The 21126-nt window shown below is 38.3% G+C and overlaps 1 protein-coding gene across 3 annotated transcripts in view; it reads right to left on the reverse strand.

Moving 5' to 3' along the window:
• WDR64 (WD repeat domain 64) overlaps nt 1-21126 on the reverse strand; it is a 121022-nt gene that overhangs the window by 87639 nt on the left and 12257 nt on the right. For 2 of the 3 annotated variants that reach the window (XM_024976544.2, XM_059875574.1), the window contains exons 3-8: nt 15573-15675; nt 12755-12858; nt 9800-9829; nt 8418-8528; nt 4817-5031; nt 843-977 (exon numbers count right to left, since the gene is read on the reverse strand). In XM_024976544.2, coding sequence (XP_024832312.1) covers nt 843-977; nt 4817-5031; nt 8418-8528; nt 9800-9829; nt 12755-12858; nt 15573-15675 — 698 coding nt within the window. The remainder of the gene's footprint in view (nt 1-842; nt 978-4816; nt 5032-8417; nt 8529-9799; nt 9830-12754; nt 12859-15572; nt 15676-21126) is intronic. The other variant, NM_001205438.3, reaches the window with a different exon arrangement.

The following is a 21126-nucleotide window of genomic DNA, read 5'->3' on the forward strand; positions in this document are numbered from 1 at the left end:
GTTTTTATCAGGAATGGGTGTTGGATTTTGTCAGGTGCTTTTTATACATCTATTGATATGATCATGTGATCACACTTTCTTCTTTAGCCGTCCCTAATCCCAGAAAGTTCTCTTGTGCCCACTTGGGATCCCTGCTTCCCCCTGCTCCCAGGCATCCAGTAGTCTACTACTTTCTATTTCCACCAATTTGTCTTTTCTGGGCATTTCCTTTAAATGGAATTCTTCATATGCACTTTTGTGTCTGGCTTCTGTCACCTACATAATGTTTTTGAGGGTTATACATGCTGTAGGATATATCTCTCTTTAAAAAATACAATGGCTGTTTTATAGTTACTATATATTAGTATAACCTTGCTATACATCAATATAACTATTAATAAATATCTAACTAGGGAGTAACTAAGATTATACACTATTCAAACTCACCTGTCTATAAGAGAGCCATTTTGTGTATTTATTAAACATGAAACATGATGATTGTGCTACAGATACTCATAGGTAATTGGCTAGTCAATTGACCTATAAGAATGATTTTTAAAGTATAAAGTTTTACCAATAGAATTATGTTTGGAAAAAATAGCTATATCAACATTGATTTATTTTAATAGAATATAGCAATAAACAACAAATGAGCAGAATTGCTTCAAAGAAAAGAGAAATCATGATCATATTTGTGTAACTTCAACTGCCTTCTGGAAAATCTAATTAATCTTGTTGAACAAATGGAATATTTAACATCTGATTCTTCTAAGAACCAATTTAAAAGCTCCAAGGCTGCCGTGAGTTTAAGGAAAACACCTGAAAGTCACAAAATGTTTATATATATAAACAATTGTACTTACAAATTATCCTCAATTCTTTTCAAGGATTCCAAAACTAATGAATGAACGTTGTCTAAGGAGCAGGATCCAAAGCAATGTAAGGCTGAAATATATCTAATTTTCATAACCCAGTCATTATGTAGCTTCCTTTTAACACTGGGAATTACAAGAAAAAAGGGGATTATGTTAGACTCACAGACACATCATGTTGAATTTCTATTTGGTATTTCACTTTTACTTTAACCAAATTGCAACTCTGAGCTATAGTAAAGCCTCCATGTATTAACCCCACTCCAGTACTCTTGCCTGGAAAATCCCATGGACGGAGGAGCTTGGTGGGCTGCAGCCCATGGGGTCGCTGAGGGTTGGACACGACTGAGGGACTTCACTTTCACTTTTCACTTTCATCTACTGGAGAAGGAAATGGCAACCCACTCCAGTGTTCTTGCCTGGAGAATCCCAGGGACGGGGGAGCCTGGTGGGCTGCCCTCTATGGGGTCTCACAGAGTCCGACACGACTGAAGCGACTTAGCAGCAGCAGTAGCATGCATTGTGCAACTTTCAACTGTTTACGTTTTCACCATCTCGCATATTTTAAAATAAAAAATAAAAGTTTGTCATCAGATTTTGAGCTGTAGATTCAGAATTAAATTTTAATCTAGATGAATTTCAGTCCAATATTGACCCTATCATCTTTTGTTGCTGTTGTTTAATCGCTAAGTCATGTCCAACTCATTTGCCAACCCATGGACTATGACCTCCCAAGCTCCTCTATCCCTGGAATTTCCCAGGCAAAAATACTAGAGTGGGTAGCTGTTTCCTTCTCCATAGGATCTTCCCAAACCAGGGATCAAACCTGAGTTTCCTGCATTGGCAGGTAGATTCTTTACCACTGAGCCACCAGGGAAGCCACTGTCATCATTACCCTTTTGAAAAAATTCTGTTTTATAATATTTTTTATCTTATATGAGTCTGTTTCATAATATTTTAAATCTTATACGAGTCAATTCATTTTCATATTTCCCATGAGTACATTCAAAACTGAAGAACAAGGAGGTTTGCAATCCCAGATCACTGGTGAAGCTGAGGCTAGGGCAACTGCCATATGTGTGCCACGTCTGTGCTCAGTCGCTTCAGTTGCATCTGACTCTTTGCGACCCCGTGGACTGTAGCCCACCAGACTCCTCTGTCCACGGGATTTCCCAGGCAAGAGTACCGAAGTGGGTTGCCGTGCTCCCAAAAATAAAACCCGTATCTCCTGTACCTCCTGCATTGCAGGTGGCTCCTTTACCTCCTGAGCCACCAGGGAAGCCAGTGTATTTGTTTCCTCAGTCAAAAACACTGGTTGAGCTTTATGGCCTCAATCCTAGGTACTGAGGACATAAAGATGATTAATGTAAAATCCTTATCATCAAGTATCTTAGATTGTAGTTGAGAAATAAACATGTTTATAACTCAAGGCAGGAAAGTTTGACAATATTGGATGAAACAGAGTGAAGAGGGGATTTCTTTTTTCCATGTCACATTGTGTTAAATTTTGAACTCTGGATACTGGCTACTTTTTTAAATTTCTACAATGTTTTTGCCTCAACACTCAACCTAAGTATATATATATATGTGTATGTGTGTGTGTCTGCTTAGTCGCTTAGTCATGTCCAACTCTTTGCAACCCCATGGACTGTAGTCCACCAGGCTCCTCTGTCCATGGGGATTCTCTAGGCGAGAATACTGGGGTGGGTTGCCGTGCCCTCCTCCAGGGGATCTTCCCAACCCAGGGATCAAACCCAGGTCTTGCTCATTGCAGGCAGATTTTTTACCATCTGAGCCACCATATATACTTCAGTCTCAAATAATTTAAGTCATGCCCAAGAGTCTCAATGGTAAAGAACCCATCTGCCGATGCAGGAGACTTGGTTTCGATCCCTGGGTAAGGAAGACCCTCAAAAATGAAATGGCGACCCACTCCAATATCCTTGCCTGGGAAATGCCATGGACAGGGGAGCCTGGTGAGCTACAGTCCACAGTCGCAAAGAATCAAACACTGCTCAGTGACTAAACAGCAGCAACAGCAGACACATATCTCAGTAAAGAGAAGATTCACGTCTCAGCATCTAAGAGGCTATCATAACAGGAATAAAGTGCTTGATAATGGATAGAACAGCCTATCACATTTTGGGAAAGGCTCCCATTAGAGGCTAGTACTTTGGTGGAACTATGTCATACTGTTCATATATGAAAGATGGAAAATGGAGCCAGACAAGTATTATGTCATTCTTAGGGTTTCAGCAATGGACTAGTCTTAATTCTGTTGTAGCGATAGCTGTAAATGAGCTTTTAATTACATATTCTAACTCTGGTATAAAACATTTGCTATATTAATAACAAAATATAATCCTGTATTTTTAAGTTTTTTTTCTTACTGTGAAAGAAAAATTTTGTTTGTACAAAATTTAGAAAGTAGAAAAACATAAAGAAGAAAATAAAAGTCACTTCTCTTAGGTTCCAAAGACAATCATTGTTAATGTTTGGGTATATTTTCATTCAGCATTTTTCTTTCTGCATAGAAGTACACAGACACACACGGACATATATACATATGGACATCTATGCGTTTTAAAAATTAAACTAGATTCAAATGTACATAGAAAAACAAAAGTATTTTTACTTCATATTATATTATGAACATTTTCCATATTATTAAATATTTTTCAAAACATAATTTAATGGGGATGCATGGCATCCTCTAATATGGTTATACTGTGATTTATTGCATGCCTTTGCTGCCTTAAATATTTTTTAGGACTCTGATAAAAATGTATTTTACATATAAATGTGTTACACATGCATAGACACTTTTAAAATATGTAAATATACTTATAGAATTTATATAATATTATACATTTATATAATGCATGAATTATTTATTTAAATGGTTCCTTATTTAAATTAATCATTCCCCTATTGTTGGACACTGGATGTTTCATTATTAGAAATAATGCTGTGATAATCATGCTTAAATTTTTAAACACATGGGGATCACAGGCCTCAATGCATAAATGTTTTTTAAGATCTTTGATGCATCTGCACAAACTGCTTTCCAGAAAGGGATTCAATTCATTTTTTCACCACAAGCAGTAATCGAGAATGCCTGTCTCACAGCATCGTACCCATTTTTAATCTTTTCTAATTTTGTAAGTGAGAAGTTGTATATGACTTTAGGTTGCACTTCGATTAATAAAAAGGTTGTGTTTAGTCAAAAGTCTGTTTTTCTGCTAATAAAATTAATATATACCTTACTCTAAAAACTTCAAAAACACTACAGTTATAAACAAGACAATAGAAATCACCCATAATCTCATCAGTTGGAGATATCTGTTGTTAGCATTTTTGCCTGATGATCAGTTTGAAACATTCATTGACTATTTCTACTGTGTGGGTATGTTTGTAAATTATCTGTTCATCATCTTTGCCAATTTTTATCTTGAGAAATTATTATTTTTAATTGAATTCTAATACCTATTAAAGATTAGTAACCCACTGTCTGTTATATTTTTATATTTATCCCAGTTTGCTATTTATTTTCAAGATATTATCTTTTGATTTTGTGTATAGTCAAATCTATCAAACTTTTTATCTGAGTCCTGTATCCATTGTTTTTATGTTTAGAATCTTCTTGCAGATTTAAATACTAGGAAACAGTCATATGTACCTTTTCCTTTTTTATGATTTAATTTTTCATTGAACTCTTTAATTCATTCAAGTATCTATAGATTTTAACTGTCAATAGCATTTGAAATAGGGATTTCAGTTGCTGATTTTCCTGTCTTCCCTGTTATAATGGGAAGTCCCTTGAGGTGAAAAAAACAAAAAAGAAATTCTTTTTCAGCTTTGTATTTAAAATATCTACCATGGGGTCTGGCATATTATTTTCATTATATAAATACTTGAACAATGTCTATATTAAAACTATTGGAATATCCATATCATATCCTTACCTTTTGAAGTTCTTTGAGTCTAAGACCTGATTCTGTAATCTTTTTTTGGATTTTGCCTGCTTTAATCCAAAATCTTCACTATTTACTGTGAATTTGCTCACAAAACCACCATCGTCCCCCAAGAGGATATCATCTCGGCAGAGCTGGTCAGGCAGAGACACTACACACACGCAGAGGAGGCAATGATCCATAGGTTTTATGACAAAATAGTTTTCCTAGAAATAGAAGAACACTTTAAATGTTATTGTGTTGCTCTAAGTATCTACATATTAAATTTAAATATTGCTCTTATTCTTTATAAGATTTACTTTTCTGATGTTTTTCATTTTAGATACTCCCACTGTTAAAGGGACTTGAAAAAAACAAAGTTAACTAAGTAGAAGTTAATGAACACTTGCTGTGAGCCCAACACTGTGCTTTTGGGTGTTTTGTTGGAGAAAAGTGTGAGGTATCTATCTTTGGCCCAATAAATAATGAGATTTTCTGATATATAACTATGAATATTCCTTTCTTGAATTTGTAAGGCAATATTAACAGGAAGAAAAAAAAAAAAGTTCAGGTGTTAAAAGACCATTGAAATAAAAATGAGTGGTAATGGGAAAATCTAATATCAAAGTCCCAATTACTTTACAAGGAGAAAAATATCCTAACATCTACATGTATCCAGAAATATTCAGCAAGCATCTATCGAGCTGGCTCTGTATTATCAAACTGGGTTCACTAAGCTATATAGCCATTGCTTTCCTGGAACTTAGTTTCTACCTAAGAGAGAAGAAAAAAGTATTTTAAAATTTTTAAATCTGTCTTGTTTCCTATAGAATGAATAAAACTTGAACATATTGACAGGTTCATTCAGTTATTCAACAAATATTTATTGAGCACCTACAATATGGCAAGAACCATTCTAGGCACTGGCTGTTCAGATCAGATCAGATCAGATCAGTCGCTCAGTCGTGTCCGACTCTTTGCGACCCCATGAATCGCAGCACGCCAAGCCTCCTTGTCCATCACCAACTCCTGGAGTTCACTGAGACTCACGTCCATCGAGTCAGTGATGCCATCCAGCCATCTCATCCTCTGTCGTCCCCTTCTCCTCCTGCCCCCAATCACTCCCAGCATCAGAGTCTTTTCCAATGAGTCAACTCTTCGCATGAGGTGGCCAAAGTACTGGAGCTTCAGCTTTAGCATCATTCCTTCCAAAGAAATCCCAGGGCTGATCTCATTTAGAATGGACTGGTTGGATCTCCTTGCAGTCCAAGGGACTCTCAAGAGTCTTCTCCAACACCACAGTTCAAAAGCATCAATTCTTCAGCGCTCAGCCTTCTTCACAGTCCAACTCTCACATCCATACATGACCACTGGAAAAACCATAGCCTTGACTAGATGGACCTTTGTTGGCAAAGTAATGTCTCTGCTTTTGAATATGCTATCTAGGTTGGTCATAACTTTCCTTCCAAGGAGTAAGCGTCTTTGAATTTCATGGCTGCAGTCACCATCTGCAGTGATTTTGGAGCCCAGAAAAATAAAGTCTGACACTGCTTCCACTGTTTCCCCATCTATTTCCCATGAAGTGGTGGGACGGATGCCATGATGTTTGTTTTCTGAATGTTGAGCTTTAAGCCAACTTTTTCACTCTCCACTTTCACTTTCATCAAGAGGCTTTTGAGTTCCTTTTCATGATGAACCAAAGTTTCTGACTTTGTGGAACTACTATCCCAGTTGGGGGAGACAGATGAATAAAACAGATAATTCCAGATAATAGGATGTACACTTTAAAAAATAAGCCAGTGCGCTGTGATAAAGAGTTACTGAAGAGGTCACTTTGGGTCCCATGGTTATGGAAGTTGACCTTGGATCTGGGATCTGAATTGGTTGAGAGGAGGATTCAGAGGAGGTTGAAAAGGAGGATCCTAGGAGAAGAGATTAATGTCAAAAAAAGAGAAAGAGAAGAAGCTATGGAGCCTTGTTCTGGACAAGGCAGGAGGGGATGGGGGGTGTTGGATACAGAGAGTGTCAAATTTTGTTTTTAGAGAGAGGAACAAAGAAAGGAAGGAAGTAGTGTTGCATTCTTAATTAAAGCTTAATTAAGGCTGGAATTTGAAAGAGGACAAACCTTCCAGACTCAGTATTCTCAGAAACAGGAAGAAGTTAATCTGCTGAAAGGGAACACTTGCCAGGAGTGGGAAAGTGAGTTGGCAAGAATCAGAAACAGGCTGATAGAAGACGCTGAGTGCTCAAGCGAGGTGGCAGACCCTTACTTTGTAGCGATGCCAAATAGTGTAGTTCTGAGTTCTTCTCTAGCAGAGCTTAGCCACTGCAAGGGAGTAAAGCAGGGCTATAGCATCTACCTGAGATTCAAGTTTTGAAGGACAGAGATTTAAGAGATGACCCATCTTGGGGGTAATATGAGAAGGGACAGAGAGAAGAAGCAGGGGTACTGAAGCATGGAAGAAGATGCTTTCAACACAGTGGAGGTTTCTATGAGAATGAAAACCAAGAGTGAAAACAAGAGAGTGAGAAGGAAGAGATTATAATCAAACTATATGACACGAGATAGTGACACATCACATATTAAAATACATTAAGCAAACAGCTGTCTTCTTTAAAATCATCTTGGCGTCATTAGTTGGCCAATATTATGGACAAGCATAGGAAATTTACTTTTCATTGAGACTAGTATGGCACAGAGGAAGGGTAAATTATTTCTTAATCTTCCATGTCAGTCAAAATCAGCCTGCTTCCTGAGGGTGTATTTATTTAAATAAATACGCCCTCAGGAAGTTCTTAGTGATCTCACCTCTCCCTGAGCTCTTGTTCTTTTTTACATTATACTTTTCTGTACCATTGTATTACATGTTATGTTTGTTCACGAGATTCCTCAAGGCTGAGTTTTGTTTCAGTACAGGGAACATGTTCTTCTTTGTTTCTGCAGATGCTCAATAAATACTGTAAATTGGTTAAGCCGTAACATTTCATTTACTGAAAGGATTAACATTAACATCTACCCCATTAGATTCTTTTTGCCAGAATTAAGGTATTTGATTTTAGTAATTCTCTTGCCAAATAAAGCTGGACTGAAGGGAAAGTCTGAACTGGATAACATGAGCATAATCAAAGATAATACTTGGATTCAGAGAAAGGTGTAAAATGAGAAATGAACTAGTCAATCTCTCGCTCTCAAAAACAAAACAAATTAAACATACGCTAAATGAAAATATGTTCCCTTTTAATTAAGGCTCAGAATATTACTGCTGGGCTAGACTATTTTATTAACAGTTAACCCCTGATTTTATGGGCTTCCCTGGGGGCTCAGCTGGTAAAGAATCTGCCTGCAGTCCTGGAGATCTGGGTTCGATCTCTGGATTGGGAAGATCCTCTGGGGAAGGGAACAGCTACCCTCTCCAGTATTCTGGCCTGGAGAATTCCATGGACTGTATAGTCCAAGGGGCTGCAAAGAGTCGGACACAACTGAGCAACTTTCACTTCACTTTCATTTTATATATGAGGAAACTGATGTTCAATAGAGAAAGTGAGTTGCTCATATCCTACCTGTATGGAAAAGACAATCCAATTTCTTTGAGTATTTCCCTTAACACAGTACCTGGCTGCTCCCTTGAGCTTTATAATCCCAGACAATAATAGTCCTTTCGGTAGTAGCAACAATTCGTTTCAGCTGTGAGAGGTAATCGCATCCTGTAATCCAGGAGGTATCCTGATGGAAAAACATGGAATCAGAATGTTGTGTTTTGGACTATATTGTGTTTTGTTCTATCACATAATGACTGGCTACTAAGGAGTAGATTAGTTACATTAAAAGCCCCATTTTGCCCCCTTATTTGCAGAGGAGCCACACAATATCTCTTCTTTGATGTCTTGACAAGAGGGTCTCATCTTTTTCCCTTTTACCCTGAGTTTCTCAGCACCATCAGCTGGAGAATGGCACAGCCAGGGCCTTGGCACAGCTCCCTGGAAGCTCACAGCCACTGGTCAAGCAATCATCTTTGTGCACTGTTCTTCTGCATGAGAACACTTCTTCATAGGAGGTAAGACTAGATTTAGGGCGCTGATTAAGCAAGTTCTCTGGCCCTGTCCTCCTGCTTAACATTTTTAGCTGGATAAGACCTTGGTGATCATCTGGTCAGGGATCAACTTGAGGCCAACAAGTTTGCCTCATGCCTTCCAAAAGCCACCAGGTTGGCATGGCCTGGACCCATATACCACTGACAGCACACGATGTTACAGGAACAAAGGCTCCCACTGGGGAGTGTGTCTGTGCCAGAAACGGCTCCCGGTGCTCCAGGTATGCCCTGAATCTTCTGTAAAACCCATTAGGAATTTTAAGAAAGTTTAAGAAACAGAGACTCAGAGACTCCTCTGCCTGGTACCACAGTGCATTTCAGTGCATACAGGTAAGGTGAAAGCCAACCATTCCCTATCCCTCATAAAGCTACGGTGGGATTCCACAATGGGATTCCACCATGAGAAGCCATGGATTCTACAGTGGGAAGTCACCATAGCTTTACAACATTTGCGACAAGATTGCTGTTCCAATTAGTAATATGGATTGAATCAATTACAAAATTGCACTCAAATTTTTTATGCTGTTTTCAAGTTTAAAATGTTTTCAAATAACTATCACTGACTAGTTCCTTGTCCTCACAATGTGTGGGTTTTGTCCTTTTTTTTTTTTTTTTTTTTACAGTCCTTAACAGTGAGCACTTAGAAAAGCAGCCAAAGCTTTTAAATTGAAGCTTTCAGGGAATAATCAATTTCCAAGCAAATTAACTCAGAAAACAAGATCTGTGTCCTCTTTGCTGTTACTCAAGGTTTAGTTTGGATCCTAGTCAATAAAGATAAAACTACAACCTATGAAAACATCTTATTCTCAGAGCCTATTCAGGCTCTTCACTGAGATTTTGATTGGTTATGGAAGAATCATCATCAATCATTTTACCTTAATTAAGAATTTTAAAAAGTACTTACTGTAACATTGGTACTGGTCTGAACTTTCATCTATTAAAAAAGAAAAAGGAAGAGAATAATGAACCCCCGTTGGCACTATGCTTAAAGATGAAAATACTGGGTATAAAGCACTATGTTATCTCCTTGGTTTAACCTCAGCTGTCATTTCTACCTTCTGTGAGTCTTCTGGTTCCTCCTGCTTCTGAAAAGCCTGTCTCTGTGGAATAACGCACTGTTTGCTTTGGGCAACTGTAGGCTTCTGTGTCTTATCTTTAAGCCCAGTTACTGTGCTCTTAAACTTTATTAATTATTTTGTTCCTTCTATTTGTACAGTTCCTCACATTCTTTAAATATTCAGAGCAACCTCTGACACTAAAATTTGGGACTGTAAAATAATGCTAACAGCAATGGCAAGAATGGTAAATAGGTCAATATGAATATAGATCGATATAGGAAAAAAAAGCATTTCATTTGAAAGTTATTTCTCAAGTTACTGAGATTTAAGAACATTCTATCTAGTGGGTTTTCTCTTTTATTCAATAAATGTATGTGTATGTGTTGTTTCGCTCAGTTGTGTCCTACTCTTTGCGATCCCATGGACTGTAGCTCACCAGGCTCCTTTGTCCATGGGATTCTCCAGGCAAGATTACTGGAGTGGGTTGCCATTCCCTTCTTTGGGGGATCTTCCCAAACCAGGGATGGAACCCAGGTCTCCTGCATTGCAGGCATATTCTTTACCATCTGAGCCACTAGGGAAGCCCCAATAAATACGTATTGAGTGAGTATAATATCCTAAGTACTATACTAGTGAAGAATCATAGATTTATCTCAGGAGAGCTAGTAAGTACATGAGCAGCCTCTTATACCCTCCTGTTGTTGTTGTTTAGTTGCTAAGTCATGTCTGAGTCTTTTGTGACCCTGTGGACTCTAGCCCATCACGCTCCTCTGTCCATGGGATTTCCCAGGCAAGAATACTGGAGTGGTTGCCATTTCATTCTCAATAGTATTTTCCCAACCCAAGGATCCAACCCTCATCTCTCGTATCTCTTGCACTTGCTCTTCACCACTGAGCCCCCAGGTAAAGCCCTCTTATACCCTTAGGGCATGTTAACTGCTCCCAAGGTAAAGGTAAGGGTCTGAAGTTTATTAATGACCTAGTTTCTATTGCATGCTCAAATGGTCTTTGGAGAAGTTTAGAAAATGGCGTTCTAGAAGGATGGATTATGCGAAAAGAAGAAAATGTGAATCAAAGAGATTACTCGAACTGTTATTTGTAGTCATCACAGACTGTCTTTCATCTGAAGAGTTCAAAAATACTTTTGCAACCAGGGACTTTTTTTTAAAGGAACAAATAAAGGGATTAGAGAAATTCCTCTTCTATTTCTCTCCATCTTTAGTGGAAGACACTTTAAAATTCCCTTATCTGATCTAAAATTTTCATAATCCTATGTGTATATGAAAGAGAAAGAGACACACACGTATCTCTGGAAATTTGATAATGCCATCTCACTGAATTCACATAATCCTAAACTATTTCATTATGAACATCATAATTTTTCTCCTCACTGTTTTTCTTTAGATACCATATTAGTTCTATTTTTGAGGAATTAAAGGTAAAAAAAAATGAAAAGGATAATAATGCATAGAGAAAAAAAGAGACTGAGGAAGATTTTCATACTTAATGAGTGTTCAACTCTTTGTAACCCAGTGGACTATACAGTCCATGGAATTCTCCAGGCCAGAAAACTGGAGTGGGTAGCTTTTCCCTTCTCCAGGGAATCTTTCCAACCCAGGGATCAAACCAAGGTCTTCTGCATTGTAGGCAGATTCTTTACCAGCTGAGCCACAAGGGAAGCCTACTTAATGAGGCAAATCCATTTTTATTTTCACGTTATTTGTTCATAATTATAATTGTCATTATTTACTAAGGGTTTACAATGAAGCTAAGTGATTTGTATTGATGAAATCATGCAAACAGCACAACTACCTAGGGAGACATGTCCTCTGGTCTGGATGAGGAGGAACTGGGGCCTAGAGGTAACATGCATAGCTATGGTGGGGGTCGTAGGGGGAGCCAGTCTCCACACCTGCACTCAGAATCTCCTGCTGCACCTCTGGGTGCAGGTGGCTCCCTTTGACGCAATCTGTCTGCCTGTGATGAAAATCACTGAAAGGCTGAAAATCATTGTTGAAATTTTAATCGTGTGATAATTATTTTAAACATATTTTATTTGTCTAAAGCTTGACTCTACTTAAAAATAAATTAATAATTAAATCAATTTTTGTATATTTAACACCAAACACTTGTCTATATCATATTTTATCATGTCATCATACATTCCATTACAGTCCCTCATATTTTGAAAATAGAAGTCCAAAAACACAAATTTAGAAAGAAATGACATTAATAATAGCAATGCCTTAAAATGTGTCCATATTCATTATCTCATTTGATGTTCACTACAGTGCTCTGAGGGCGGGGAGACTGATCCTGTTGTCCTCATTTTACAAATACGAGAAAAAGAGACATGAAAAGATGTAAGTTGGCTCATTAAGTTCCCTGCTTAACATATAGGATGGTAAAATAGAGGAGCTAGCATCTGAGCCTTTTTTTAAACCTCAAGCACAAGGTTTCGTTTTGGAAGCTTTCATTACTTGGTAGTATTATGACAAAATCACTTGACTTGTGAGTTTTTATCATTTTATTTGAGAAATTATCTAAGGGCATCCTTTAATTGTGTTGATGCACGTGGTTCAATAGGTTACCCAGAGGAACAATGACAAATGTGGTTACTAAATTCTCAAAAGCTGCTCTGGGGTTGAGCAAACTTCTTGTTTTAATAATACTTGGTTTTATTTCTTGGAATAACTCTTAAATATGGTTACGGTTTCTGCTGCATCTGATACATAGGCATAATGCATAGACAAAACAAAAGAGAAAGGTAGGAGAGGAAGGAAACCAAGCTCTCAAATTACCTGGCTATTGAAGACTGTTATCATTCCTTTCTGAGAAGCTGTTATTAGTAAATCCAACTGAGGGATCTTGACAATGCACTTAATCACATCCCGTCTTCTACTCCCTGTGAATGGCACACACTCATTTCAGCTCCTAGCAGTAAAGACCCTAAAAGTCACTTGTTAGAGTTTTAATCATAAAAGAAAAAGGAAACAACCAACGTTAAGCTAGAAAGGCTCTAGTTACTTTAAAACTAAAGTAGAATAAAACCAAAAAAAATGAGCAATGATTGCTTTTTAATTATCCTTAGAGATACTAATCTGACTTTTTAATGCTTTCCAACTAAACGTGGTCCATGATCTCCCATAGAAGCTGTTAAGATCACAACATGCACATTTCAGAGAATGAGTTTTCCAAATGTCTTTTAGAATTATTTCAAGATCTTCACATTCAGGAATCCTTTCTTTGAACTGTCACCATGTGATTTACACAGAACGAAAGTCTAATACTATCTCAGGCTTTCCAGTACAAAAAAATGAAACTGCCTTAATACTGTTTTAGGCTTTCTTTTTTTTTTTTTAATGTATTTTGGAGAAAACACTTTCCTGTTTCTTTGCCTATGTGCTGAATGATAAAGCCACACATATTGAGCCTCTTCCCAGGATGATTTAAATCAAGATTTTATAATTGCAAATGTTTAGGGAGGAAAAGCAAGGGAACAAATTTCATACTCCAGTATTATCTGCCTAACCCACACATTCTCAACAGAGAAATTATTTTCTCCAAAAGGGTACAAATTGGTTCTTGGTGGGCAAGGCATGTAAACAACTCTTACTCTCTGTGTCAAAGTTCGGATGTACATACAATCCATAGGCAGAGACACAGTATCTGAGATATTAAAATGTCTGAAGCTTGGGGAAATGAGGTTGAGAGGGAGTTGGGGATGGATTTTCCTGCAGGAAAATTTTCCTGCAGGATTTTCCTGCAATTAGGAAAAAAGTTCCAAAAGACTGCTTGGAGGGGTCACTATGAAAAAAAAAACACAAAAACTGTTGAGAATATTTTATGCCAAGCCACCAACATGTTTCCTGCTTCCATTCCCTCCCCACTATAGACCACTTTAATCACAGAGGCCAGAACATTTGTCGAAGTGTAACTCCGGCCAGGCCCTCTCACAGTTGTTTGTCTCAGAAGTCTTTAGTGTGGCCTCAAGGCCCTGGACATCAGTGCCCTCACCGCTGCTGCGGCTCTAACCTCCCCCTCTTCTGCTGTTCTCCCTCCCCCACCACTCCACTTCAGCGTGGAGTGTGTGCTTTATTCGCGTATCTCCTCCACGTCTTTCCCAACTACCCTGTTTTAAGTCCCAGCACATGTTCGCGTGTCCAAACCAACTTCAACTTCCTCCCACACTCCTGCTTTATTTTTCTCCACAATCTGCTCATTTTATTATTTTTTTCTATAGTGCTTAATTTAGTCTTTTTTTTTTTTTTTTTAATTGTCTGTCTCTTCCCCCATTAGAATATAGATTCCATGAGGTCAGGGATTTATGATTGTTTGTTCACCACTGTGTTCCCAGCACTTAGAAAGTCACCTAGTTCACAAAGCTGTTTAGTCACTAAGTCATGTCCAGCTCTTTTGCAACCCTATGGACTGTAGCCAGCGAGGCTCCTCTGTCCATGGAATTCTTCAGGCAGGAATACTGGAGTGGGTTGTCATTTCCTTCTCCAGGGGATCTTCCCGACCCAGGGACTGAACCCATGTCTTCTGAATTGGCAGGCAGATTCTTTACCACTGAGCCACTAGGGAAGCCTGGCTTACAAAGTAGATCTTAACAAATATTTGTTGAGTGAATAAACAAGTTACAGAACTCAATGGCCATCTATAAAGATGCTTTTGAAATTCTAATTTAGGAGGCCAGAAACACGTCTCCCCTGGTCACTGGCCACTCAAGTGATGACAGCAGGATCACCGCTGCTCCCTAGCTTCTGTTCTTTGATGACAGTTCCCATGGAGAAGCCCGGAGTTTAGGCTCTGGTGAGCTCTATTGTTGGGCTAAGGAAGGGTCAAAAACCAGGGTGGGTTTTGTTCACAAAGGACTGAATTAAGTTCAGGGTTTTTTTTTTTTTCTTCTTTTTTAAAGAACACCAGATTTGATCTAGACTATGTCCTTCATCTCAGAATTTGAGATGAAATGCTTGAGGACAGAGACAGATTCTTTCCACATCCTAGACTTCTCCCACCCTGGAGGGAAGAAAAGAAGGAAAACCCATGGCTTCAATAGTGGACAGGGAAATGAATTCACGGGACCCAGGCTCAAATTTTACAGCAAATGACATATCTAAACTGGAGACCTCAAACTGAGCTAACACTCCTCTGTTATTGACCCAAATGCACAGTCTGAGAGGTGTTAAGGCTAACCTCTATAATATAATCAAGGATGGGAGCTTGGGAAAGAGCACTAGTAAGTGAAAACTTGAAAATTCAATTTTAAGAATATATATTTTTAAAAATGTGATTGATCCATTTGGTACTGGAGCACACATTATTGAGGTGACACTGTGGAGAGATTTAACTTGAGATCTGAACCATTTCTGAAAAATGGGAGTTTTCCCTCCTTATATTCCCTACTTAGTGTCCTTCAGAGCAACGATAATATTTCCAACTCGACTGCAAGTTTCTTCTGATACTGCATTTGAAGCTGTCACTCCCCTCTCTTGTTATAAATTACTGATCAAGTAAATAAGATGGAAAATGGTTCAATGGAAATGTATTCCCACTATTTATTTTTGATAAAATATTAAAACCCATGTTAATTTGTTAGGGAAATTAAATTATCACCTGAAATGACAACTCGCTGTTTTCTAGAAACGAGGAAAACCAAATTTTCTTCATCCATTTGGTTAATAAGAGAATCTTCTTCAGAGGAAAAGTAGCCAAAGATCTGAAAATCCAAACAACACAGGTAAACACTCACAGTATCTCAGAAATGGCTATAGACTAAGAGATTTAATGTCAGTTGAATCTGAAGGCTTACTTTGAATTAACAATCAACACATTGCTTTATAAATACAAAGTTCTGATATAAATATCAGAAGGCGGTTTAACATTATTCAGCATACTGCATGCTGATGGGCATGAGTTTTGAGCAGTCGTAGATTTTTCTTTCCAATGGATAAACTGATGTCCCAGGCTGATGTCCTTGCTCAGACTGATAGTTCAATTAGGAGCTGGCACTTGTTTGGAAATCAAATCAGTCTTCATCAGACAGTTCTCAGTGCTCAATTGAGAACACTGATGCTGAATTTTGCCACTCTCAAATAACTATTCCTACCCATTTTCCATAAATCTTCCTGAGCAAGACTTTTCATTTCTTTATTGGTGGTAGGGGAGGGGGGTGGGGGTTGGGCTTTCCCTGGTGGCTCAGGCAATTAAGAATCTGCCTGCAGTTCAGGAAACCCAAGTTTGATCCCTGGGTCAGGAAGATCCCCTGGAGAAGGCAATGGTTACCCATTCCAATATTCTTGCTGGAGAATTCCATGGACAGAGGAGCCTGGTGGGCTACAGTCTATGGGGTGGCAAAGAGTTGGACACAATTGAGAAACTAACACTTACACTCACTTTGGAATTTTACTGTTCCAAATCCTACCCTCCAGGAATTGCATTAATCAATTACTATAAAAAGAATATCTTGAAGAAATAAAGTACTTTTTATTTGTGAATAAATTGTCAAGATTGTGTAATTCCAAGGAATTTGAAACATAAGATAGCTATTTTTTCAGTTGTCTTATGATAAGCAGAAATAAAGTTCTTAGAAGTTAATGACACTGTATTTCTCATAAACTTGAGATTAGCTAGTCTTGTTAGTAAATGAGTAGAATGAGCTTCTGAAACTCAAGTGTGGATATGAACCACTGGATCCTACTCAAGTGCAGTTCGGACTTGTAGGCCTGGGAGCGCACCTTTCTAAGAAGCTGCCCGTGAGGGACCAACTATATATCAGTCTGTTATAATAACATTTGTTTATTTTGATGTAGGTAATGGCTTAGCTTTATGTGTTTACATATCCTTCCATCAGTTGTTTCACAAATGTTGCTACTTCCTCCTTTACATTCTCCCACATCCAAACCTCACAACATCTATCAACTGCCTTAATAATTTCCTACAATTAGGTTTTATTCCTTGGGAAGACCAAGATTATCAAAGACTCTTTTGTATTTTTCCATTTTTTTCTTCCCATCAGCAAAACCAATATTCATTAAAAGATTAAGAAATTTATTACTTTTCAGAAATTGAAGCTAACTTTCCATGAGTATGAAACATTCTGCATGCAGCATCTAATTCCCTTTGAAGGATCGAGAGCATGCTGAAAGGAAGGCCGGAGGTCCTCATGCCCTTGCTAACTGTCAGGTGGGGCTGCCCCTACCTTTCAGAGGCCTCTTTTCAGTCCTACTACTTGGGCCCCTACATCTCAGCACCAGCAGTGGTGCTTCACGTCCTTCACACTTAGAATCTTCTTCCGCCTTCTTCTTCCCTTTTTAAGGACTCCTGTGACTACATTGGGTCCACCCAGATAATACAGGACAGTCTATTTTAAGGTAACTAATTAGTCATTGTAATTGCATCTGCAAAGTCCCTTCACAGTCAGTCAGTCAGTTCATTCGCTGTCGTGTCTGACTGTTTGTTACCCCATGAATCGCAGCACGCCAGGCCTCCCTGTCCATCACCAACTCCCGGAGTTCACTCAGACTCACGTCCATCGAGTCAGTGATGCCATCCAGCCATTTCATCCTCTGTCATCCCCTTCTCCTCCTGCCCCCAATCCCTCCCAGCATCAGAGTCTTTTCCAATGAGTCAACTCTTCGCATGAGGTGGCCAAAGTACTGGAGTTTCAGCTTTAGCATCATTCCTTCCAAAGAACACCCAGGGCTGATCTCCTTCACAATGGATTGGTTGGATCTCCTTGCAGTCCAAGTCCCTTCACAGCAGTACCTAAATTACTCTGATGTTTTATTGGATGACCACAGGACAAGAATCTTGGGGCGGGTGGCTGGCATGGGGGACATCTTTAGCATTCTGCCTATCACATCCTCCTTTTATAAACACAATTCAACACAATAAGCTATTTGTGCAAAATACAACACAAATACCAATATTAGCAGGCTATTTAACTTCAGATAGTCGTGTGAGATAATTTTCAGATAATAATGTGAAATGACAATAGGAATGAATATTTGTGTTAATATCCTCTTTGCAAGTTCTAAACTGTCCACTGGGTACCTTTGCTGCTTGCCCGGTCAGTACATTAGCCATGCAATCTGTCATATATGTGGTTTACAGTCACATCTATGATAGGTGCCATCCTATAGGACATCTGCTCTTATGAAAATGATACATTTTGCTATTTTTAAGCTTAGTGATACAATATTGCAATACTTACCATAAGCAATTTCCAAAGAATACTAAAAACATCAAATTACTAACATTTATTGAGAAAAAATTTGAGATATTATACAATATAAAGGCCTTTCAAAGAGACCCCTCTTTAGCTGTCTTTATCTGTTATTACACTTTGAAAAAAAAGGTTTACAAAGAATGTTTTTAAAGAACAAAAAACATCTACTTTCTTGTGATGGGCTGTAGCCTCAAGAATCTCAAAATTTCTCTTTCAATGGTTTAAATTTCAGTCTAGTAACCAGTGGGACATTTTAGAGAATTTTATGACTATTGATGATGCTTTACAGTGTTAATTTTCCTTTTAACTATGTTATTTAAAGGGCTTGCTACATGCATTAAGTGATTCATCTTTTTTAACTATACTTTTTTTTTTATTCCCTGATTACCTAAGGAACACATGTTCAATGTAGAATATTTGGAGAAAATAAAAAGCAGATAAAGAAAAATAAAAACCAGTATGCAACTCATTTTTAAACCTATCCTGGAGCATTCTTTTCTCATTTTTGAAGTTAGCAAATAGTTTCAGGTTTACAGTATTTTTGTTGCTTAGTCACTAAGTCATGTCCAACTCTTTTGTGATCCCATGGGGCAGGAGGAGAAGGGGACGACAGAAGATGAGATGGCTGGATGCCATCACCGACGCAATGGACATGAGTTTGAGTGAACTCTGGGAGTTGGTGATGGACAGGGAGGCCTGGCATGCTGGGATTCATGGGGTCACAAAGAGTCGGACATGACTGAGTGACTGAACTGAACTGAATATACAAAATGCATGAAGGCAGTTTTAAATGTGCAATGAACTTTGAGAACCTGGCTATGATAAATTGGATTTTTTGAAAATGTAAAAAAAGAACTAATTTTATTAGATTGTCACAGCTGTCATATCAGCATGCATTTTTTAGAAAAAACATCAAATTGGTGAATTTTTATGTAGCCATTTTTAATATTGAATAAAGGAAAAAAGCAACATTTTGGCATATTATGCTTCATTATTTCAAGAAATGTTAAAACATAGTTGCAATGCAAAAAAAAAAAGGGCAAAAAGTTTGTCCTCTGTATGGAGAAGGTGCCATGACTGATGAAACATGTCAAAAGTGGTTTGCGAAGTTTCATGCTGGAGGTTTCACACTAGACAGTACTCTGTGGTCAGGTAGAGTGGTTGATGACAATCCAATCCAGACACTCACTGAGAACATCAATGTTATACCACCCAGGAGATAGCCACTATAGTCAAAGCATCCAAATCGAGCCTTGAAAGTCACTTGCACCAGCCTGGCTATGTTAATCACTTTGATGTTTGGGTTCCGCATAAGTTAAATGAACAAAACCTTCTTGGCTATATTTCCACATGCAATTCTCTACTGAAATGTGATGAAAACTTTCCATTTTTTGAAAAAAAAATTATGACAGGCAATGAAAAGTGGATACTGTATAATAATAAGGAGTATAAAATATCATGGGGCAAGTGAAATGACACCACCACACCAAAGGCCGGTCTTCATCCAAAGAAGGTGATGTAGTGTACATGGTGAGACTGGAAGGAACTCCTCTATTATGAGCTTCTTCCAGAAAACCAAAGGATTAATTCCAACAAGCACCACCTACTATTAGACCAACTGAAAGCGGCACTCAATGGAAAGTGTCAGGAATTAGTCAACAGAAAGTGCATAATCTTCCATCAGGATAATACAAGACCTCATGTTTCTTTGATGACCAGGCAAAAACTGTTACAGCTTGGCTGGGTAGTTCTGATTCATCCACCATATTTTCCAGACACTGCACCTTCAGAAGTCTTCACAAAATTCTCTTAATGGAAAAAGTTTCAATTTTCCTGAAGACTGAAAAAGGCACCTGGAACAGTTCTTTGCTCAAAAAGGTGAGAAGTTTTGGGAAGACAGAATTATGAAGTTGCCTGAAAAATTGCTGAAGGCAGTGGAACAAAGCATTGAAGACATTGTTCAATAAGGTTCTTGGTGAAAAATGAAAAATGTGTCTTTTATTTTTATTTAAAAAGCCAAAGGAGCTTTTTGGCCCACCCAATATATCCAGTGATCATTTTTGGATGTGAGAGTTGGACCATAAAGAAAGCTGAGCACCAGTCAATCCTAAAGAAAATCAGTCCTGAATATTCATTGGAATGACTGATGCTGAAGCTCCAATGTTTTGGTCACCTGATGCAATGAACTGACTCCTCAGAAAAGACCCTGATGCTGGGACAGATTGAAGGCAGGAGGAGAAGGGGATCACAGAAGATGAGATGGTTCGATGGCATCACTGATTCGATGAACATGAGTTTGAGTTGTTAGGTTAGATAAAAGGAAATCCTGCTGTTTGCAATAACATGCTGGACCTTGAGAGTATTATGCTAAGTGAAATAAGTCAGATACTAAGAATCAGGGTATGTGATCAGCTTGTGCTCACAATAAAAATCAGCTTGTGCTCAAATTCCCTGATTAGCTGATGGTTGGAATCTCCATTTTCAGTTTTCTGGTTCTAACTAGTCTGGGGGCTACATGCCAGGGGCATACTGATGCAGTGAACTTCTGGTTAAAGTTGCAGTCAACCTGGTGGGTGTTTTAATATCTGCAAAAGTTAGGTACTTGCTTCATACTTAGGGTTATGTCTTTAAAACAGAATCTGGGGTCTTTAGGATAGATCTGTTATGTTTAACTCTTTTAAGCTATAGCCATAACTGCTCGAGTTATAGGTACTCTCCTGCCTGACTCTCCTGTCTTTGTTTCTGCATTCTGTACTTCCCAAACTTTAACTGCTAGGGCCTGTCCTTCACTCTACACGGAGAGCCTAGGGAGTCATGGTATATTTCTATAGCTGCTTTTCCCAATCAACAACAAGCAGGGACACAGAGCAGTTTGTATTGTCCCAGACCTACTGGGAAGGTCCTGCAGGCTTTTTCTTGGTTTCAGTTTGGGAATTTTGT

This window comes from Bos taurus, chromosome 16, assembly GCF_002263795.3.
Source record: "Bos taurus isolate L1 Dominette 01449 registration number 42190680 breed Hereford chromosome 16, ARS-UCD2.0, whole genome shotgun sequence".
NCBI classification, from domain to species: Eukaryota; Metazoa; Chordata; class Mammalia; order Artiodactyla; family Bovidae; genus Bos; species Bos taurus.